At 41.5% G+C, this 24,271-nt stretch overlaps 1 protein-coding gene across 1 annotated transcript in view; it reads left to right on the top strand.

The window, feature by feature from the left end:
• The window catches only part of BAIAP3 (BAI1 associated protein 3), a 77,425-nt gene that overhangs the window by 23,560 nt on the left and 29,594 nt on the right, over positions 1 to 24,271 (top strand). The window contains 1 exon segment of the mRNA XM_074279658.1: positions 19,912 to 20,083. Within this exon segment, the coding sequence (XP_074135759.1) occupies positions 19,929 to 20,083 (155 nt within the window). The 5' untranslated portion in view covers positions 19,912 to 19,928.

The raw sequence follows: 24,271 nt of genomic DNA, 5'->3' as shown, positions 1-24,271 counted from the left end.
GGGATATTAACCATGTTTTTTAAAATGCTTCAGTCTGCTCTGTCTGTGCTTTATTAGGAGGTAGGTAGCATGTTTCATCATTAGTTCTCTGGAATTGTGGTTAGTCATTGAGTTATCAGAGTTCTTTAGTCTTTCAAAGTTGTTTGGCTTCAAAATATCATTATTATATAAATTGTTCTGATTCTGATCACTTCACTGCACATTTATTTAAGCCTTACCAGGTTTTTTTTTTTGAAACTTCTTCCTTCATCATTTCTTATAGAACAATAGTATTCTATCACATTCATATACCACAACTTGTTCAGCCGTTCCTCAATTGATAAACATCCTTTCAGTGTCCAATTCTTTGCTGTCACAAAAAAGTTGATATAAATATTTCCAGATATGGGTTTTTTCCTCTTTGACCTCTTTGAGGTAGACACCTAATAGTGTCATCACTAAATCAAAGGATATTCATAATTCAATTGTTTTGGAGGCATAGTTCATAGTTCTGCTCTCCAGAATAGTGGGTCAGGCTAGTCCACAACTCCATCGACAATGCGTTAAATTACCTGTTTTTCCATAACCCCTTCAACATTTGTTATTTTTTTTTTGGTCAACTTTGACAATCTGATGAAGACCATGCTATCTTTTAGTATTGACTTGTTAGAGAGGCAGTACTTCCTATCCTTTCTCCCTAATACTTTTGTTTTCCTTCTGGTGTTGTTCCATTGATTCTCCTCAAATCTCCTCTCTAAGAAGGGTCAGCACTGGAACATATTGGACCACCCCCCCAAGGAAGACAAGGGGGCAATTGCCCGAGATCACATAAGATATTGGTCTCTATGAGTTGTCCCAGTTCCTGGCTTGTTCTGGCACACCAGATTGCCCCTTATAGCCTAGCCCAGGTGACAAATTTGGGCATGCAGATTGAGGTAGGATCTGTCCTTTGAACAGTAATGGGACTCTCCCCTCATGGAAAATGTCTGATTGGTTAAAAGGAAGGGATGAAAGGAAAAGCTTGAATGGGCACCTGGAAGGATGGAAATCCTTGTCTACATGCCTCTGAAACGGTACCAAACATTAGGACCCCAATTCAGTTCAATTCAGCCAGCATTTACTAAGGTTATGCTGAGAAAAGGAGGACATTGTGCATATTGGAATGGAGGGTGGGCTGATTCTCTTCTCAGGGACATAACTGCCTGACTAGGGAGACAGGACTCACCATGGTCTATGAAGAAAACAATCTTAAAAGACGTATAATTATGTACTTAACTCTGTGGTACAGACTAAAAGGTAGAGAGAGTCAGAGGAAGGAAGAGCTCAGTGTGGGTTACCAAGGAAGGCGAAAGAAGTGCATTAATTGTTTTCACTGTTACTTTACAACAAAGGTTCTTAACATGGACCCCATGGACTTGAATGAGAGAGAAATTATATCTCTACTGCAACTGAAATTTTGCTTTTCCTTCCTTCAAATATGAATTCAGGCAACAAAATATTATTTTGACAAGAGGTGTACAGACTTCATTAGTCCTGAGGGGGACCATAACATACAAAAAATGGCCTGAAGGTTTAAAATACTGTGGGCTCCAACAGCCCATCATGGAACCTGTCTGTTACTGCTCCTTGGTGCTGCTACAGACCCCCCTCCCTCTCCTCCCAGTGAAGCTATCTCTCTCTATATACCTTGATTTCCCTTGTTTAAAGAAAGAAGAGCTAAAGTGGTCTAAAGCCTAACTGAAGTATATAATGTGGAGAACTGGAAGAGTACGGAAAAAGGTTTGCTTGAAGAGAAAGCTTCCACCCAAAGCATCTCGTGTCTGGCACAAGTGTGGAGGATTTCTTTATTTGCAGGGCTCCCTAGGGCCGCTTTTTTGTATAAGATGAAGTGTTATGGATGATATAAGCTTAGTGAGATACAAGCAGGAGCCCTTGGCTTTCTCTATGGGGGAATGACTGTGTGCCTGTGGGTCTATGTATTATGAGATTTTTCTGCCCTACAAAGCTCCATCACCCAAAATTGCCTAGAGCAGAGTAAGCAAAAATCCAAGTCCAAGAATTGTCCCAGGATTGGTTATCCCAAAGACCCCTCCTTTATTGGAGGTCCTTTTGCCATTGCCCTTCCCTGACTTCCCTGGCTCTGGCTCCCGCCCATCTCATAGACTGATAGGATCTCTCTCAATTTCCAACCAGGAGACAAATACCATCCGTGTTATTTAACACCTTGTTCAGATAGGACGATGTGAGCCTGCTGGTACCGGGTGCTAATGAGAATGGCAATATTTACCTGGGGTTGCTATGGAGGTGTTGGTAACTAGTTGAGCACAGACAGCTTCCCAAGTACAATAGCCACAGCTATAACTGGGGGGAGGAATGGACTTGGCCACCTTGCAGGGATTAGGTCTCTAGTGGTTGATGTTTATTTTCAGGGCATGATCCCCATTTATGGTTTCATCCTTTAATGATTAACGGGGTTCAGAGAGGCTCCAGAAGCAGGCGAGGGAGATTTAGCTCAACATGTGACCCTGCCTCATCTGGAGGAGGGAAGTAGCGTCGGGGGCAGTACTGGACTCAGGGGGTAGAGGTACCCCCCTCTCCTTTCCCCCTTCCATGTTTTTCCTCCCTTAATAAAATTAGTTTATATTGCCATTGATATTTCTAATTTACAAAGGCTTACCTCACAACTGTCTTAGGAATACAGTATAAGTATGGTGACACCCATTTTTCAGATGAAGAAACTGAGGTCCGGAGCAGAGAAGTGACTTACTCAGGCTACAGGTTGGTGAGTAGCAGAGCTGGGATTCAAACTCAGGTCTTTGGATTCCAAGTTCAGCGAGTGCTGTCTCTGACTAAATCAAGCTACTGCCTCCCTTCTCCCCACCCCCTTTCCATATCCTACATTTTCCTCTGACCAGCAGGTCTGTTTTCTTGTACTTGTGGAGAGTAAAAGTGCCTCTCTCCAAGATGGAAGGAATGTTTCCTTCTTGTGGCCAAAGGGGAGGCAATGGGGAGGATTTGCTATCTAAAGAGGGTTTCCTGGAGGGTTCAGTGAGCCTGGCTGAGAGCATAAAGCCCTGAGTAAGTATTTGAGGAAAAGGGGATGAGCTCCTTTCTCAGGGTTACAGCCTATTTTCTGGTGTCTCTTCCCCTCTCCCTGCAATGAAGATCATTAACTTGAAGCTATGGAAGCTAATGAAAGATTTTTGATGAATGATACTACCATGTCAGATAGAAATCGGAGTTTTGGGCCAGAGAGGGAAAACACAGCTCTTGGGACACAGTTGACCACAACAGATAAGACCACATGGGAGAAATTCTTTCAGGTCAGGCCTGCCTTTGGGGATGAGTTTAGCCATACCAAAGGGATGTGTTCTCAGCAGCGAGGGAAGGTGGGCTAGAGAAGAAACTGGATTTTATGTTTATCATTGCCCTTCTCGGTTACACAGGTCTCATATCCTCCCTTTGCAGCAAGAACCTCCTGCTTAGGGAATCTGGGACAGTTGTCTTGCCCCCTTCTTACCTCAGCCCCAACCCCAATCTCATTGTGGACTCATACTCTTTTCCCAAAAGCACTCAGCATTTGGAGAGTGGAGAGAAGAGGACAGAGACTGGGAAGACAGGAGGGGAATAGAGGCAGAGAGAGGTCACTTGGATGTCCTGGAAAAGCAGGAATTTGGGAGGGTATCACTAGAGACCTGACTTGATACCTCAGCAACTTCTTTCATTTATTATGGGGTTTATAATTTACAGAACATGTTCGTATTTCATTTGCATCCCTGATCTTCACTGCAGTCTTGTGAGAAAGGCAGAGCAGGAACACGAAGGGAGAGAGATCATGCTCCCATTGTGCAGATGAGGGCATTGCCATTCAAAAAGAGAGCTGACTTGGCCAAGCAAGGTGATGGTACAGCCAAGAAAGGGAGTCCTCTGACTCTCAGTCCTGAGAGGACCAATTGTGGATATAGAAGGTGATGTTGGGGACAGGGTCCCTGAAAGGAAGATTACCTCCAGTTTTCTATAGCTTCCTCTTAAACTTTGTCAGTGGAGAGGTGAATCTGTGGTGGCCAAGTACATTTCTAGCCCAACCCTTGATTCCAGGGTCAGAGATTCCATCTCTATAATTTGGGATATGAGAACTGGGAGAAATCCACTGGGGGCCAAATCGGTGCTTGTCAAGCAGTTCCTCTTGATATCTAGAGGAAAGGCTTCTTAAAAGATAATAAATCTATCTGTGTGGTTGGTGCTGGACTGGGCATTGTACCCAGAGAACCAAAGAGATTGATGATATAAGACAGATGCAAAATATAGAACTCCTAGACATAGGCATCCTAATAGCAATTTCCATTATCATAGTGATTTAAAATTTTTTTAAAAGTTTATTTTTATTTGAAAATTGTTTTAGCTTTTTATTTTCAAAATATATGCATAGTTTTCAACATTCACTCTTGCAAAGCCTTGAGTTTCAAAGTTTTTCTCTTTCCTTTCTCCCAGCCTTCCTTTAGACATCAAGTAATCCAATATATATTAAACATGTGCAATTCTTCTATACATATTCCTACAATTATCAGAAAAATCATATCAAAAAGGAAAAAATAAATGAGAAAGAAAACAAAAAACAAGCAAACAAAAACAAAAGGTGAAAATATGATGTTGTGATCCACATTCAACCCCTACAATCCCCTCTCTGTGTATCACAAGTCTATTGGAATTGGCCTTAATCATCTCATTGTTGAAAAGAGCCACATCTATCAAAGTTGGTCATCGAATAATCATCTTGTTGTTGTGTATAATGTTTTCCTGGTTCTGCTCATTTCACTCAGCATCAGTTGATGTAAGTCTCTCCAGGTCTCTCTGTATTCATCTTGCTGGTCATTTCTTATAGAACAATAATATTCCATAACATTCATATACCATAATTTACCCAACCATTCTCCGATTGATGGGCATCCATTCATCTTCCAGTTTCTAGCCACTATGAAAAGGGCTGCCACAAACATTTTGGCACATACAGGTCCCTTTCCCTTCTTTAGTATTTCCTTGGCATATAAGCCCAGTAGTAGTATGGCTGGGTCAAAGGGTATGCACAGTTTGATAACTTTTTGGGCATAATTCCAGATTGCTCTCCAGAATGGTTGGATTTGTTCACAACTCTAATAACAATGCATCAGTGTCCCAGTTTTCCCACATCCCCTCCAACATTCTGCATTATCTTTCCCTGTCATCTTAGCCAATCTGACAGGTGTTTAGTGGTATCTCAGAGTTGTCTTAATTTGCATTTCTCTGATCAGTAGTGATTTGGAACACTCTTTCATATGAGTGGAAATAGTTTCAATTTTATTATCTGAGAATTGTCTGTTCATATCCTTTGACCATTTATCAATTGGAGAATGGCTTGATTTCTTATAAATTAGAGTCAATTCTCTATATATTTTGGAAATGAGGCTTTTATCAGAACTTTTAATGGTAAAAATGTTTTCCCAGTTTATTGCTTCCCTTCTAATCTTGTCTGCATTAGTTTTATTTGTACAAAAGCTTTTTAATTTGATATAATCAAAATTTTCCATTTTGTGATCAATAATGATCTCTAGTTTTTCTTTGGTCACAAATTCCTTCCTCCTCCATAAGTGTGAGAGGTAAACTATCCTATGTTCCTCTAATTTATTTATGATCTCATTCTTTACACCTAAATCATGAACCCATTTTGACCTTATCTTGGTGTACAGTGTGGGGGTCCATGCCTAATTTCTGCCATACTAATTTCCAGTTTTCTCTGAAGTTTTTGTCAAATAATGAATTCTTATCCCAAAAGTTGGGATCTTTGAGTTTGTCCAACACTAGATTGCTATAGTTATTCACTATTTTGTCCTGTGAACCTAACTTACTCCACTGATGAACTTCTCTATTTCTTAGCCAATACCAAATGGTTTTGTAACCGCTGCTTTGTAATATAGTTTTAGATCAGGTACACCTTAGATCTAGGCCACCTTTATTTGTTTTTTTTTGAAATTCTTGACCTTTTGTTCTTCCATATGAATTTTGTTGTTAGATCATTTTGTTGTCTAGGTCATTAAAATAGTGTCTTGCGAGTCTGACTGGTATAAAGAAAAAGTATACTCCAATCTGTATTCACTTTAAGCTCAAAATTCAAGTAGCAAGCTTTTAGTGAACCAGGAACCATACCAAAATTTATTTTTAATAAGCTAACGAACCAGTTAGAAATGAAATCGACCCTTAAATTTTCATAGGTCTTCTGGTATTATAGTTGGTCATTGTTTTGGTCAGAGGTCCTGACCCTTTCCAAATTATATGTCTTTATAATGTTATTGTGTAAATTGTTCTCCTGGTTCTGCTCATGTGTCCCTGCCTCCATTCTTTGCAGGTAATTCTGACATCCTCCCTTTTGTCACTTCTCAGGGCACAATAATTTTCCATTTCATTCATATACAATAATTTGTAGTCATCCCTCCAAATGATGGCTACCTCCTATGTTTCTTACTCTTTTCCTCTATGAAAAGAGTAGGATTTACATGTTCTAAGAAATGTTTTTGTCCTCATAGATCCTTCCCTCTTTCCTTGATCTATTTGCGATATTAGTCTAACAGTAGTATTGATGGGCCAAAGGGTAGATATGCATTCCAATCTTATTTTTTACCAGCAGCACCCCAAAACTTCGTTTCTGCCATCTAGTGGTCATATTATTAACTGCCACAGCTGTGACCAGGACCAAGGAATAGGATGTTATACAGTGTTCCGCCATTCAGTCCTCTCCAGCTATTTGTGACTCCATTTGGGGTTTTCTTGGCAAAGATACCGGAGTGATTTGCCATTTCCTTCTCCAGGTCATTTTACAGATGAGAAAACTGAGAAAAAACCCAGTTATGTGACTCAGGATCATATAGCTAATAAGTGTCTGAGGTAGACTTTGAACTCCAGTCTTCCTGGGTGAGACCCGGTGCTCTAACCACTGCATCACCTGTCATTCCTCCAAGGAATATAGATTGATGAATCCCCAGCAGATATGGAAAAGGATTTAGACAGGCAGACTTGGGAAGTAACTTGTAGGATCAGACTTAAGACTGAGCCAAGTAAGAAAATGGCCATCTTTTTTTTTTTTTCTCTTTTGAGAGGAAAGGTATGATAAAAGAGTCCCTGATAAAAGAGAAGGCAGAATAGCTCACTTATGATAGACAGATTTTCATAAGATATGAGATCCAGAAGGGACCTCAAAAGTCCATCTTGTCTAACCTCTTTATTTTTACAAATAAGGAAACTGAGACCCAAAAAGTTCAAAAGATTTATTCATCAATCAAGGCACTAGTCAGCGAGTCAGATTTCAAACCCAGATACCTCCTATTTCAAATTTAAGATTCTTTCCTATCTCCCCTCTAGGACTGTTGTGAGCATTTAATAAAAGGGCCATGTTGAAAAGTAAAATGGAGTGGGGAGTAGTGGATTTGGAATCAAGTAAGTTTGACACCCAACTCCACCACTTCTTACCTCTGTAACCTTGAATGATTAACTTTTAGGGATCTCAGTTTATTTGTAAAATGAGGGTGGCCCAAGTAATTTCTGAAGCTCTTTCAGCTTTAAAGTCTGATTCCCAGTTGCCGTCTCTGACCTCCCTTAGAGACACAACATTCATGTAAAGTGATACCCAGAAGATACCTAGAAGAGTTTGTCAGTAAGGGAGCTCTCTGGGGTGGGACCGACCCTTCCCTATAGTGCAGGCTCTGTTCTACTCATGTGAGCTACTCCTCAGCCCAGAATAATTTGCCCTCAGAAAGGACAGGTTTCTGTTTCTAAGAGAGTGAGTGGGCATAGTAAATATATCACCTGTACCTGCAGTGTGGAGACCGGTGCCTGCCTGACCTCATGCCTTGTTTCCTGGAAAGCCTTGACATTTTTAATGGGAACATCCTGAATCAGACTGTCATTAGGCTCCCAGGAATGAAGAGACACGAATCCATGTGGCATCAGAAGTAGGGGATGTTGGGGCAGCTGGGTGGCGTAGTGGACAGAGCACCAGCCCTGAATTCAGGAGGACCAGAGTTCAAATCTGGTCTCAGACACTTAACACTTCCTAGCTGTGTGACCCCGGGCAAGTCACTTAACCCCAGCCTCAGGAAAAAAAAAAAGAAGTAGGGGATGTTGGCAATCTGGGAAGTGTGGCTGTCCACTGAGAGCTAGAGTTTGGGGGACGTCTTACTCTCCCGTCCCCAGCCCCTCTCTCACACAAAGTCTTTTCCAGTGGAGGTTTTGATGACTTCTCAATTCTACATTCCTTCTTGTCCTTCCTCACTTTTCCTAGGACAATCATGAAGTCCAGGGATAGCAGAGAGGGAGCTAGGGAAGTAGGCAGGAATCTGTACCCACTGCCCTGTTCCCTTGAGGAATAGACTAGCATTATCCATCATCAACAAGCATTCATTGTTTATTCTGTGCCAGGCATTTTGCTAGGCTCTGGAATACAAAGAAAGGCAAAAACAAAGTCCCTGACCTCAAGAAATTCTCATTTTAATGAGACAAACAGTTATGTATATACAATAGCAAATGGGAAGGTATCTCAAAGAAAAGGCATTAGCATTGAGTGGGGGAGAGGGGAGAAGAAAGATAGATTTGGGCAAAAGGTAGATTTTGAGCTGAGACTGAAGGGAGGGAGGAAAGACAGGAGGCAGAGATGAAGAGAGCATTACAGATATGGGACACATGTTAGGAGAAAGGAAATGGCATGTCAAGTGTCAGAAATTGCAAGAAGTCTAGGGGGTTAGTGGAACAGAGTATTTTTTTTAATTTATTTTTTTATAAAGGCTTTTTATTTTCAAAACACATGCATGGATAATTATCAACATTCACCCCTGCTTTCTGAATTTCTTCCCTTCCTTCTCCCCATCCCCTCCCCTCTATGGCAATAAATTCAATATGTATTAATCATGTGCAATTCCTCCATACATATTTCCATAACTATTGTGCTACATAAGAAATATCAGATCAAAAAGAAAAAATGAAAGAAAACAAGAAGCAAGCAAAGACAACAAAAAAGTGAAAATACTAGGCTGTGGTCCATGGTCAGTTCCCACAGGCCTCTCTCTGGGTGTAAATGGAACAGAGTATTTAGTAGGGAATAAAGTGATAACACTGGACTGATAGAAAGAGACCAGGGTGTAAAGAGCTTTAAAAGCCCATCTGAGGGTTTTGTATTTAATTCCGGAGGAAATAGGGAACCATTGGAGCTTATTAAATAGGGTATCAGGCAAAACTGAGCTTTAGAAACATCACTTTGTCACCTGAAGGGAGGATGGATTGCAGTGGGGAGACTTGAGTCAAGGAAACCACATGCACAAATGAATATGACTCAAAATGGAATATGATGAAACAGTAAAACAGGATTTTAGGGACAGAAACAGGAAGCTTGGTAGATAGAGTTTGGAGCTAGAGTGAGGAAGATCTGAGTTTGAATCCTTCCTACCCCAAGACCTTTACTAGTTGTGTGAGCCGAGTCACCTAACCTCTCCAGCTTCCTGATTACACCTGATGGTCTCTGAAGTCTCTTCCAGATCTAGATCTATCATGATCTGAAAAAAACCTAAAGTTACAGGAAGACCTGTCCCCAATTCACCTGCAAACAGTAAACCTCCAGCTATCCTCAGCACATCCAAAGCAATTATTTTAAAAGCTAGCTTATCTCACAGGCACACAGGAGAAGGCAAAGTTCTATTAGAATGCGATTAGAATGAGCTTCTAAGGACAAGGACCAGCAAGTGGCTTAATAGATGCTTGTTGACTGACTAACCAACTCTCTCCTGCTACCTGTGTAAGACAAGGCTTTCTAATAACTGGGTCCCTGAAAGAGTTAATCTCTTTCCAGTCTGTGGCTGGATGTCTGACTTCCTTCCCTACCTTCCCCTGCTCCTCCTACCTGCCTGCCTGCCTGCCTTTCCCCCCTACCCTTTCCTCCCTTCCCTTCCCTGATTTTCCTCCCTTCCCTTTCCTCCCTTTCCTCCCTTCCTTTCCCCCCTTCCCTTTCCTCCCTTTCCTCCCTTCCTTTCCCCCCTTTCCTTTCCCTTCCTTTCCTCCATTCCCTTCCCTGATTTTCCTCCCTTCCTTTCCCTGCCTTTCCCCCCTTTCCTTTCCCTTCCTTTCCTCCATTCCCTTCCTGATTTTCCTCCCTTTCCTCCCTGATTTTCCTCCCTTCCTTTCCCTGCCTTTCCTCCCTTCCTTTCCCTGCCTTTCCTCCCTTCCCTTCCCTTCCTTCCTCCCTTTCTCAGAGGTTGCCGCCGCTGCAGAGCAGCCTCCTCAGCGAGAATCCTGACAAAGCAGACAAAGACCGGGCTCACCCCCTCCTAGGAAGCAATTTCAAATTAAGATGCTATTCACAGCAATCCGAGGGCCTCGCTGGAAGGGGAATGTGTCTACACAAAGCGTGTGCCAATTAATCCTGTGTTAATTCAGTAATAGCCCTCTTTAGCTCCCCCATTTCCCAGCTCTTCCGTGAAAATCAGCAAGGGTCTGCTCTTATTTAAATACTTAATTGTTGCTCGAAATGCAATTAGGAGGCACGGGTGCCAAGAAAGCCTAAAAAGTTGTAGAAACATTCCCTGCCCCCTCACAGCAGGCAGAGGCGCAGGCTTCTGGTGATAATTGCAGTGTGAGGTGAGGAAGCAGCTCCGCAAGTCCGGAGGCGCCGCCGGCTTCCCAGACGGTCAGAGCCCGGACCCGTCCTGCCCCGCCGTGCAGACTGCGGAGTCCGGGGCCGCGGAGGCTTCGGCTCATCACACTAAAGCTTGAAGGGACGCCCTGCCTCCCCGCCCCCTTCCCCAGTGATCCCCCAGATCAGCTGGGCACAATGAAAGGCAGCTCGGCGTGGGGGTGGCCACGCTACTGCCGGCTCACAGTCAGAAAAAACCAGAGTCGGGAGCCTGCTGGGGGGGCCACCAGAGGCGTGAGCCCCAGAAGTCTCTTAACCTCCGGACCTCAGATTCCTCCTCTGTAAAAAAGAGAGTGGTAATTGACTCACAGGGTGATTGCAAGAATCAAATGAGATAACGGATGGGAACGTGCTTTGCAGATCTTAAAATTATATATTAGCTCTTGCCTCATTCGACGGAGAAAATAATGCTTTACCCGTGTCGGAGCTAGGATTTTTTTCATCTAAAAATTTTATGTAAAAGATTTCCATAAAAATCATGTTGTGGGAAAAAAAAAAAAGCATCCATCTCCGCCCTGAAAAAACCCTGAAGAAAATAAAACACGAGAGAAAGAGAGAGGAGGGGGGAGAGGGAAAGGAATGGGGGAGAGGAGGAGAAGAGGGAGAAGCGGAGGAGAGAGAGAGACAGACAGACAGACACAGAGAGAGAGAGAGACAGAGACAGAGACAGACAGACAGAGAGAGAGAGAGACAGACAGAGAGACAGAGACAGAGAGAGACAGACAGACACAGAGAGAGAGAGAGAGAGAGAGAGAGAGAGAGAGACAGAGACAGAGACAGACAGACAGAGAGAGAGAGAGACAGACAGAGAGACAGAGACAGACAGACACAGAGAGAGAGAGAGAGAGAGAGAGAGAGAGAGAGAGAGACAGAGACAGAGAGAGAGAAAGAGAGAGAGAGACAGAGACAGACAGACACACACAGAGAGAGAGAGAGAGAGAGAGAGAGAGAGAGAGAGAGAGAGAGAGAGAGAGAGAGAGAGAGAGAGAGAGAGAGAGAGAGAGAAAATGCTTCAATTTGTATTCAGAGGTAATCAGTTTTTCTGGGCATGGGTAGGATTTTTTATCATAAGTCCTGCAGAGGAGTTGTGGATCACTGGATGGCTGAGACTAGCAAAGCCATGCACTTCTGATCATCCCAGAACATTGCTATTACTTTATACTCAGTATATTTCATTTTGTTTGAGTTCATGGAAGACTTTTCGGGTTTTTATGAGAGGATCCTGCCCATCATTTCCCATAGAACAATAATATTCCATCATAATCACATACCACGATTTGTTCTGCCATTCCCAATGGATGCGCATCCCCTCGGTTTCCAATGTTTTTGCCCTGAGAAGAGCTGCTATATTTTTGTACATATAGATTTTTTTCCTTTTATTTTTTAATTCTCTTTTGAGATTCATCCTAGTAGTGGTATTGTTAGGTCAAAGGATATATAATTTTATAGCCTTTTGGGCATAGTTCATAGCTTTTTATTATTTATCAATTGGGGCATGAGAGCTAGGATTTGAACTCGCTTTCATTCCAGGTTCATGAATCTTATATTAGAATATGAGTTGCAGATTGGCCCTGGAAAAGATGAGGAAATGTTTCTCTCTCCCTTCTTTGCAGAACTAAGGGCCTTTGGGTATGGATTATGGCATATTCTGTCGTACACCATTGATGTGTGGGTTAATTTTGCAAAATTGTTTTTTTCCTCCCCTCTTTAATCTTTGTTACCAAGCAATGGCTCTCTGGGTAGAGAAAGATATATTGAAGATAAAGATGTCAAAACAAAAGATTTCCATAAAAAAGAGAATTTATCAAATATAAACTTGAGGATATAGTCCATTTTTCTCTATTTCCTCAGTGCCTAGTAGAGTGCCTTGCACATAGTAGGTACTTGACCAACCCCCCCCAAAACAACCCCAACTTGTTAAAATTGGAACAGTCTCTCTGAGCTCCTCCTCCAAAATGAGAGGGTTGAACTAAATAGCCTCAACATTCCCCTTTAGCTCTAAATTTGTGAACCTCTTCATTTTATTCTAACTACTTCTTTTTAAGAGATGATTGCTGGAGGAATCAGGTACAGCTGTGTGACCTTCAGTCTCCAGGACCATCAGTGAAATGGGAATGATCTCAGTGCTGTGATGAGGAAGAGATGCAACAGTGAAGAAGCTGCTCTGAAAAGCATGGATTGTCCTTTAATAAAAGCAGCTCACATTTATTAAATACTTTAAACTGATTTCCTCATAACACCCCTAGTAGGCAGTATTATCCCCATTTTATAGACTCTAGGTCCAGCACTCTTTGCATTCATCCTATTTAGCTTTTCAGGAGTTTGAGAGTGTATGTGTGTTAGCCTGATTAGCATAATTTTTAAAAAATCACTTGGGTGGGGATATGGAAGGAGATCCTATAATCAATCAGTAAACATTTATTAAACACCTACTATGTACCAAGAACTGTATTAAACACTATAATTTAGTCTCAAGTCAAATATAAACAGGGTGCTAGGAACAGGGAACTGCCACCAATTCACTATGTGAGCTTGGGTCCCAGTTTTTTATTTTCTCCCATATTGTGAAATAAAAAGCTTAGACTAGACCTCTTCCAGTCCTAAATCTGTGTATCTGTGATTTATATTCTCCCTGCTGTGGCTCACCTACATTAGTGGGAGTAGCTGGGTGTAGTGTATGCCTTCAGCATCACAAGAGTCTTCTAGACAATATTTTGTCATCAAGGAAGCTCCTTTTACCTCTTCTAGTACAGACCATTCTTATCCTTTGGTTCTTGTCCACATCCTCCTCTGCATTCTCTATGGAGAAATCTCCCAATATGTAGGATACTTCTTCTGATTGAACTCTTCTCCTAGAGAGCAGCTTGGGATTGTTGGAAGTGTCAGACATTCTCCTATATGGGAATGAGTTCATTCTTTTCTTTGCTCAGTCCTGACCTGGCTCATTTCCCAAAGACAGCACCTGTTTGAGAAGTGATGGACCAGCTCACTGAGCTGCATGTCATTATTTGATTCCCAGGCAGTCTTCATCCACTTGGGTTATTCCCGTGTGGATGGTCAGCTTATGGATATCATTGAAAAGGTCTTGTGGTGTTCCAGGACTAGATACAATTGTACAGTGTCATCTGGAAATGGTAGCCCCCCGTTCTGTACATTTTGCTATGATCCTGACTTATCTGGAAAAAAGTGAAAATAGTCCATTCCACATGTTGGAAATAAATGCCTGCCTTTGGTGGTGAGGGTGGGGTGGTGGTGGTGCTGGCAGTGGTAGGGAGCTATCAATTCAATTCAACAGACATTTATTAAATGTGTGCAAGGCATTGTGGCGAATAAAGCTGGGGATAGTTAGATGAAAATACCATTTTCTGTTTCTGTTCTCACAGAGTATTTTATAGGGATGCAAGGAGGCTATAATAACAATAATAATATTAATAGTAAAGACATATAGTGCTTTAAGTTCTGCAAAGCACTTTATCTATATTATATTAGTTAATCCTCACAGTCCTGTGAAGTGGGTGCTATCACTATCCCTGATTTACAGATGAACAAGGGATCAGAGGTTAGGATAAAAGGAAAAGAGGAGGTTTAATATGAGTGAGAGGATGGAAGAGCTGGAAGGATTCAAGATAGTGGTCAAAAATGGATATTAAGGATATATTTCTCTTTTTTTGTCTAATTCCCTGCTTTCTTTTTAAAATTTAATAATATTTTATTTTTTACAATTACAAGTAAAGACAATTTTTGACATTCTTTTTGTTAATCTTTTTAAATTAAAGCTTCTTATTTTCAAAACATGCATAATTTAACAAATGTTTATTAAAGCTTTTTATTTTCAAAACAAATGCATAATTTTCAACATTCACCCTTGTAAAATCTTATGTTCCAAATTTTTCCCCTCCTTTTCCCCCACCCCCTCCCCAAGACAGCAAATAATCCAATATATGTTAAACATGTAGTTCTTCTATACATATTTCCACAATTGTGCTGCACACACACAAAAATTACAGATCAAAAAGGAAAAAAATGAGAAAGAAAAAAATGCAAGCAAGCAACAACAAAATGAGTGAAAACACTATGTTGTGATCCATACTCAGTCCCCATAGTCCTCTCTCTGGGTCCAGATTGCTCTATCACAAAATCATTGGAACTGGGTCATCCCATTGTTGAAAAGAGCCACTTCTGGGGCAACTGGGTAGTTCAGTGGATAGAGCACCAGCCCTAAAGTCAAGAGGACCTGAGTTCAAATCAGACCTCAGACACTTAACACTTCCTAGCTGTGACTCTGGGCAAGTCACTTAACCCCAATTGCCTCAGGAAAAAAAAAAAGAAAAAGAAAAAAGCCATTTCTGTCAGAATTGATTATCACATAATCTTGTTGCTGTGTATAGTGATCTCCTGGTTCTGCTCATTTTACTCAGCATCAGCTCATGTTAGTCTCTCCAGGCTTCTCTGAAATCATCCTGCTGATTGTTTGTTAAAGAACAATAATATTCCATAACATTGATATGCCATAACTTATTCAGCCATTCTCCAATTGATGGGCATCCACTCAGTTTCCAGTTTCTGGCTACTACAAAAAGGGCTACCACAAACATTGTTGCACATGTGGGTCCCTTTCTCTCCTTTAAGGTCTCTTTGGGATATAAGCCCAGTAGAAACACTCCTGGATCAAAGGGTATGCACAATTTAATCGCCCTTTGGGCATGGTTCCACATTGCTCTCCAGAATGGTTCCATCAGTTCACAACTCCACTAACAAGTATTAGTGTTCCAGCTTTCCCACATTCCCGCCAACATTAGTAATTATCTTTTCCTGTCATTTTAGCCAATTTGAGAGGTGTGTGTGTGGTATCTCAAAGTTTTGACATTCATTTTTGGAAAGATTTTGAATTCCAAATTTGCCTCCCTCCTCCCTTCTCAAAGATATATTTCTTGGAGATGGAGCGGATTAAATTTTGTGGTTGAAGTGAGGCTGGAGGGAGAAGTTGATGGACTTGAGGAGGCTAAAGACTCATGTGGTCAGGTTATCAATACAGATCCTGAAGTCCTCAAAAATAGTGGTGGGGGTGGGGTGGAGAAAACAACTGTTAGTCAAAAATTAACAGCTTTGAAAGGGTCAGAATAATCACCTAGGGCTTGGCAGATGATTGTAAGGAGGTGGTACATGGTACCATAATGTGCTACACCATACAAATATGTGCAGCTATTAAAGGCATTATCTTGTGCAAGACTTCCCCCATCCCCTGCTTCACAAGAGCCTTTTCCCTTATTCCCCCTCTCCCTAGATTAAGTGCAGACTAAATACAATCCATCCAACCTGAACCCTTTGAGAAATTCCATTTAACTTTTTCAGGAGCCAAAGCTGCTGGACATTTGGAGAAACAGCATCTTGGGGTCTCCTTCCCCCAAATCCCCTGAGTATTGAGTTTTGATTTAAAAGAGAAGGAAAGAGAGGAGGGAAGATAGAACAAGTGAAGAATAGGGCCCATTAGTGGAAGTAAGAAGCCTATTTCCCTCCTGGGGACAGCTGGTAAAAGATAAGTGACATGGAAACATTCATCAACAGCTCCAATCTTAGCTCCCAAATAAGCTTCCCTGCTAATGGCAGTCCATTTCACTAGCATTTTCAGGTGCTGATGGCAGTTCCCCTGCTGAGCTTCATCTGGGATGTACTTAGGAAATCTTCTTGCTGGGAAACAAGTGTTTTTCTCTATGCTTCCTGGACCATGAACCCCTGGAGAGACAGATCATGTTTGCTGGCCCTTTTTTCTCAAACTTCCAACTCTTAAGTTCTCTGATTTCCCCCCCACTAAAGCATTAGGTACCAAAGACTCAGAAGGGTGGAGTGGAAAGGTGGAAAGTGGCTTGGAGTCCTCTGAGAAGCACCCTGGAGGGGCCATGACTCACATAGAGCCCTAAAGATTGATTAGAATTTGAAGGAAGGTCATCTAAGGCAGAAAATGGGAATATAAAATCAAGTCAGGAAAATAGGCACAGATGTAAGGAGGCTATTTTGGGCTCCAATAGAGAGTGGGTTATAAAGATCACCTTGAAAGAATTGATCTTCTTTATCTTTCTTCTGTCCTAAAAGATGTGGGAGGAAAAGGTATACAGAAAGAGAGAAGAGTCCACAGACTAAAAGAACTTCAGAGTTATCAAAAAAGATGAGAACTGGTTGGGGAGAAGCCTTGGATTGATTAAGAGGTGGCAACCTCTTAGGGAAGAGAAGTTTGGCTTGAGAATTAAATGAGGTGGTCGAGAAGTAGAGGTTAGCTTAGAGCCAGCTGTGAAATATAGACAAATCTTTTTAGGAATTTGTCAGTGAGAGGGAAAAGAGAGATCAAGATTGATAAATGGCTTAAGGGGATGACTGGATCAAGTGAGGATGGGATAAATTGGAATATGGCTTGGGATATAGAACCAGGAAAAAATAGAGAGTGGGGATGGGGATGGGAAGAGGAAAGGAAGGAAGGAAGGAGGGAGATGGAAGATGAAAAGAAATTGAAGTTATTATTAAGGAGTTATTAAGGAATTATTAAGGAGACAAGGTCCTTAGGTAAACTATAGGGCACAGAACCTTGTTCAAGGAAAACTACCTCTTTATCAAAGTAAGGAATAAAGGAAAAGGCAGGGGAAGATTTAGGATTTTGATGTATGAAGTAGAATGAAAAGGACAGTCACAGCAGATGGCTCCTATTTTTCAGTAAACAAGAACCTTTGCTGAAGGCAAGGTGATGTTTGAGGTGTTGAGAAACACACACAGAGACATAAAGAGACAGACTCCGACAGAGAGAGATAAAAACAAAGAGACACAGAGAGACATACACATACAGAAAGACTCAAAGAAACAGAAACAGAGACAAAGACAGAGAGAGAGAGAGAACCAGAGAGAGACAAAGAGAGAGACATAAACAGAGACAGACAAATAATATAGGGAAGAACCGTGAGAAGGAGGAGAAAAAGAATCTATCAAGGAAGAACAAAAGCTATTGAGATAGCAATGTGGGAGTGTGAGCATACCAGGCAAATGCTGTGGGTGGGTGGGCAGGGGGTGACCCAGAGTTAAGGACTGGTTGGGCACAAATACTGGTAAACAAAAGGGCACAGGCAATACCCATGCAAAGTTTCTATTGCAAGTATGATGGGAATGTTTTATTTCCTTTTATTAATTTTTATTATTTGGAGCTCAGGGTCATCCCTCCCGTAACTTTTGGTTATCTCATAACATAAACCAGATGGAAAAGTTCTGTGGTCTTTACGGTTCAATGGCAAAGCAGTAATGCTTTTTTCTTTAATGTCATTTGACAATATGTTGAAAAGGGCATGAATAAAACATTTTTCAAAGAACAAAAACAAAGCCATTTCAGTACTGAATTCCTTTAGAAAAGAGAATGAGCTGGAAGTCATCAGATGACTAAGAATATTAGTCTATTAGAATCCTTGGCTCTTGATAGGACTGGGTAGAATGAACCTCAAAGAAGGAGAGGATGCTCAGTAATAAAGACAAAGAGATCATGTGAAAATAATAAAGTGAAGAACAACAAATGTATGCATTTGTTTTTGTGGCTCAGTGAGTGAGGGAAAGACACCAGCCCAGAAAAGGGTAGCCAGTGAGAAATCATCTTCCAAAGTGCTAGAGTTTCTATGAAAACAATAAAATGGAGAGTCTAAAAGAGATTGAGGGTGCCAAAATATTCTTCCTAAAAGCAAGGTTAGACTATGCTACTTCCAAGCTAAAGAGTATTCTATGACCTTCTAGGATAAAATAAAAATTCTTATCTTGGTTTTGAAAATTCTTCTCCTCAGTCTGGCTCCAAGCCGCCTCTCCATACTTATTTCACAATTCTCCCCTTCACATACTCTATTTCAGTTGTATGAAAAATTTTATGTTCATACACTCATGTCAGTAAAATATTTAGAATATGAACACATATTTGCTTATTTATAAATTATGTGTGTATATATGTTACTATACTACTAATTATATATATATATATATATATATATATATATATATATATATATATATATATATATATATATATATATATAAGGTCCGAAAGACAGAAATGTAAAAAGATGAGATGAAGATGTAATAATATGTGGTTCTAGAGACAATATGAGACCATTGTTATTTTATGAGGAGGAGAGAGACATGATCGTTCCCGCACCTTAGGCCAATCAGTGTGGCGTCTGTATGGGGAATGGATCAGCAGGGAGGCTAATTAAAAGGTTAGAGATGAAGAGATAAATAAAGAAAGGGAGCTAGATATTAGAGACGTAGAAGTGGAAAGCACAAAACTTGGCCCCTGGCGGCTGATGTGGGATGACAGAGAGTGAGAAGGCAGGTGAATGGAGGGATGTTGGTGTTTTTGAAAGTAATGGAAAATTTGGAAGAGATGATTTTGGAGGAAAAGAATGGTTGTGAAGAGCACAACCCATCCATGTCTGTTTATCCTAGTCCACTTAAAAGAAAAAAGGAGTGGATGGGGTCGGTAGTCATCAATCACTGCCCTTTGCTGCAGATCTGGAGACAGAGGGTAGATATGAGGGCTGCTGTGCGGGGTTTTCCAATGGTACTTACACAGCTGCTGCTTTGGATGCCTGGGTAGGGGTTAAGTAGTAATATCCCTTTGAGGAGCTAGGAGTGGGAATTGGGGAAGTAGAATTGGGGAGAAGAAAAAATGAAGGTTTCCTCATTGGAGACATGTCCCATTTGGGCTGTTGTGGGGAGAGTGGACACAATTTATTTTCCCACCCTCAGACTGACTGATCCCACTTTGTGGCCAGGGCATTGTTCCCACAATTAGCTCTCAGCTAAAACAGCCTATTTGGTATTCCCTGAACTTAACATTTCCTCATCCCCCCACGTTTGGGGGGGATAATCTCCTCACTTGAGACTCTAGAATCTTTAGCTTTTTTCCAAAACTCAGCTCGGGTGATACTTGGTGATACGGGTGATACAAAAAGCCTTTCCCAATATCCAAATTGTTAATGTTCTCCTTTTTATTATATAATTTGCTAACTTGAATACATGTTGCTTTTCTCCAATAAAATGTAAGCCCCTTGAGGGCAGGGACTGTTTCCTTTTTGTCTTTTTTATTCCCAGTCTCCAGTATTGTAGTTTCCATATATGGCAATTAATAAATGGGCATTGAATTGAATTGGAGGTTTTGGGATCTCTTGGACTGAGTATCCCTAACCCCATGTCTCTTTTTCTTCAACCAGCCTTTTGGAGAACAGTCATGTCGACTTTACTGGATATCAAAAGCAGCGTGCTGAGGCAGGTCCAGAGAAGCCAGTCTTTTAGGAGGAGAGCTGACGAGTCAGCTACATCTGGAGCCTCGGCAGGATCCAGTTCCTCTCTGCAAGAAGGTGGGCCGGAGGCAAGTGTGGCCAGGTGAGTCCTATAAAAGCTCAGGTGGAACAGAGCTTGTTCTAATCAACCCCCGACTGGGTGTGGGGATATTGTCATTTCTTGTTTAACAGTACTAATCTTACCACACCATTCACACTTCCAACACTTTTAGGACTGAACTCACTTCCTTCTGTTGATATTCCCCCAAACTATTGCTGCTTTCTGAACTATGCTCTCTGGATCTCACCTCATCCCCAAGTCCTGAGACAAATGAGAGTCCAGCAAGAGCTGACAAATTACACAGGGATGGCAATACAGGTGCCAATGGGAGAGGTTAAGAGGGATTTCAGTTAAGATTTATCAAGTGCCTATTATGGGGAAGGCACTGTACTAGGGACTGGGGGATGCAATGATAGATACATTATGGAAAAAAGAAAAAGAAAAAAGAAAGAAAAAAAGGGCACAATGGATAGAACACTGGCCCTAAAGTCAGGAGAACCTGATCAAAGCATACCTTTTTTTCACAACATGATAATATGGAAATGTATTTTAAATGTTTGAACATATATAATCTGTATCAGATTGCTTGCTGTCTTGGGACATATTTCCATATTATGTTGTGAAAGAAAAGTCAAAACAAAAGGGAAAACCATGAGGAAAAAAAAAAAAAGAAAGAAAGAAAAGTGAAAATACTATGCTTTGATCTGCATTCAATCTCCATAGTTTTTTCTCTGGACGCGGATGGCATTTTCCATTCCATCTTTTAGAATTGTCTTGTTTCACTGCATTGCTGAGAAGAGGTAAGTCTCCCATAATCTTGCTGTTGCTCTGTACAAAGTTCTCTTGGTTCTGCTCACTTCACTCAGCATCAGTTCATGTAAGTCTTTCCAGGCTTTTCCAAAATCAATCTGCCCAACATTTCTTAGAGAACAATAATATTCCATTGTATTTCGTTACAATTCAGTCATTCCCCAAACAATCGGGTATCCCTTTAATTTCCAATTCTTTGCTTCCACAAAAAAAAAAAAAATATATATTAATTAAAAAAAAAAGCTGCCAGAGGTAATTTTTGTATATGTGGGTCCTTTTTCCATTTTTTATGATCTCTTTGAGATACAAACCCATCGATGGTATTGCTCTATCAAAGAGTAAGCACAGGGCAGCTAGGTGGCGCAGTAGATAGAGCACCAGCCCTGAATTCAGGAGGACCCGAGTTCAAATGTGGTCTCAGACACTTAACACTTACTTCCTGGCTGTGTGACCCTGGGCAAGTCACTTAACCCCAATTGCCTCAGCAAAAAAAAAAAAAAAAAAAAAAAAAAAAAAAAAAAAAAAAAAAAGAAATATTCCCTCGAAGGAGGCCATCCCTATAGGGCTACAGTAGGTAGCTCTTTGGTCTCCCTGCATTATTCATTCCCCTCCTGCACAGAGGTTTAGATTTATCAAAGATCATAGATTTAAAGCTAGAAGGGATCTTTAAAAAGATCACTGGATTCAGTCTCCCTCTTTATAATAAGAGAATAATAGGAGAAATCTGAGGCACAGAGAGATTAAGTGATTTGCCCAGTCTAAGGAAATCTGAAATAGAGTTTGAACTCGGATCCCCTGATCTCCAGGTCCAGGACTTTATTACTGCTATGACTGCTACCCCCTGTTGGTGAGCATTTATAAGAGCACTTTAATATTTTCAAAGGGCTTCACATGTTATCACATTTCCTCTTCACAATAATCCTGTAAGGAAGATGCTGTAATTATCCCCATTTTACAAGTAAGGAAATTGAGGTGTAACAGGGTTAAATGACATGGCCAGGATCACACAGAATGCCAACTCAGGTCTTCCTGCCTCCTGGTTCTCTCCACTATGGCCTGGGTATGGATGGAGCTAAGTGTTGCCGTGGGTGGGGGGTGGGACTTGGATCAGGAAGACTTACCCTTTACATTAAGTATTAGAGTACTTAGTCAGGACTTTTATTACCATGATCAAGTCACTTAACTCTGTATTAATCTATCCCCAAGTAAAATAGTAACAGTAATACTATTCACCTTATAGGGTTGTTCTAAGGATGAAATCAAATGGGGTTGTGTAGGTAAGGAGCTTTGGAAAGGGATAAGTAAATGTTGTCAGTTTTATTATTTAAGGAGTGGACTGGAAGTCTCCACAGTTGTGCCTGTCCTAGAGCCATTTCCTTAAGGACCTCAGAATTCTCTGCATCCTATTGTGATTTTACACTCCCCCACGATTCGTCAGCTGCAGCAGGAGGATATGAGACCCTGGGGAGAAGGCTTGGTTTGTCTGACTGGCTTTGACAGCAACAACTGTTCCATGGCAGATTAATGAAACCAACCTGCCCTTTTTAGGAGGAAGATGAAATGTCAGATCTGTGATGTTCTGGGTCCCTGGCTTCTCTTCCTTTTGGGAGCTAATTTTATACCCACCAAAGCTAGGTATTCACAGTGCGCCTAGGTTAAGTCTACCTCCGCAAGGGCTGGGAAGAGGAGTCGGGTCCCTTCACTCTCTGGGCAAGTTGGTCTGGATTCCCTCTGAGGCTCTTTCCACTGCAGATGGATATAGGGTTTTACTAAGTTCTCTCCTCCCTAATATACCTTCCTTATTGTAGACAGCTGGGAACCATCTGCAGGAACATCCAAGACCGAGTCTCCTCCCTCTCATCTTCCATGACTTTCACAAGAATAAAGTTCTCCCTTACATTTACCCTAAATCTTTCCTGCTCTAGGTTTTCTGAAACAAACAAACTACAAACCACTTCACCCCCCCCCCAAATAACTAAGTATTTATTTTTTCTCTCTCCAACTTCCCTTCCTTACTACGGGAAAATAAAATTAAAACTTTCATCACATACACCACACATATAGACAATAAAAGCAAGTTCCCAAATTAGAAATAAAATGTTTCATTGTTCAAATTTTGTCTTTCCCATGTCCGAGAGTGGCTACTCTGTCCTCTGGGATCATAGTTGTCATTGCACGGATTGGAACTTTCAAGCCTTTCAGAGTTTACACTGCTGTGGTCACTGCATACATCCGTTATCCCCTGCTTCTGCCTACTCCCCATGCATCAGTTTGTATAAGTCATCCCAGCTTTCCCCAAAACCGACCCCTCACTCATTTCTTTCGGCGGGATCGTTTGCCATCATACTCATAGGTGATAATTTTATCCATCCATTCCCCAATAGATGGGCATCCCCTTAGTTTTCAGGTTTTTGCTACAGCAAAGGCCCTGCTGCAGCTTCACTCCCATTTTCCCTTTGATTCTTCCTCAGATGGGCTGAACCATCTTCCTCTATGAGGAGCTTTTATAACCTAGAGGCCCTTTTGCCTCTCTTTCCCCCTTTCACTCCCCCCCCCCACTCTCTTCAGGCAGAAATAATTTTTTGTTCTTTTCACCTTTTCCCATGTCTTTATATATATATATATAAATATCTGAGGAGCACAAAAGAGTCTGGCTGACCACTCCAGGCTGCTCATTGATGAGATGTGTTCAGTCTTCCTGAAATCCAATCAGGGAATTCAAATGAGCTCTGTTTTCTAAGAAGCCCACTTCAAAAGGTTTGAGTATTGTTGAGAAGGAGCCTGAGAGAAAAACGAGGTTGAGGTCATACATTTTCTTCTTCTCTTCTCTCCTCCTTTCACATTTCCTGGTTTATTTTCACTGGCTTTTTATTTTTGCCATAAACAAAAAGAAGGGGTGGGAGTCACGGGCTGGCTGCCTGAGAAGGTCACTTACCGATTTCAAGTTCTTCTCCCATCCCCTTCCCAGAGTCCTTTTTTCCCTTTATGTTCTGCCCCCTCCAAAGCCTCATTCCTCTCCATGAGTACCCTTCCTCTCATTTGGTTGGAGGACCGAGGCCTCTGAAGAAGAAATACCTAGTCTGGATGCTAGGTAATCCTGCCCAACATCTTGCTCCAGCATGGCAGGGCAGGGCACTGTATCTGTGCCCACATAAAATCGTCCTCTCCTAGACATAGTGGAGGGGACCTGTTTTACCAGCCTGCCTTGCTGATTGGGCCCCATCAACCCAGGACCTCTGGCCTCCCATCATTTTACTGGGTGATGGTCCCAGATAAACTAACCTGTGGAAAAGGAGTCAAAGCACCTAAATTCTTCCCCTTGCTTGGTGTGTGACTCTGGACAAGTGTCTGGGACTCAATCTCTCCTTCTAGAAATGAGGTGGGCAATATGGGGTGAAGGGTAGCAAGTCCATTCAAACC

Source organism: Sminthopsis crassicaudata, chromosome 1 (assembly GCF_048593235.1).
Source record: "Sminthopsis crassicaudata isolate SCR6 chromosome 1, ASM4859323v1, whole genome shotgun sequence".
NCBI lineage: Eukaryota > Metazoa > Chordata > Mammalia > Dasyuromorphia > Dasyuridae > Sminthopsis > Sminthopsis crassicaudata.
This window is presented reverse-complemented; position numbering and strand designations above follow the sequence as displayed.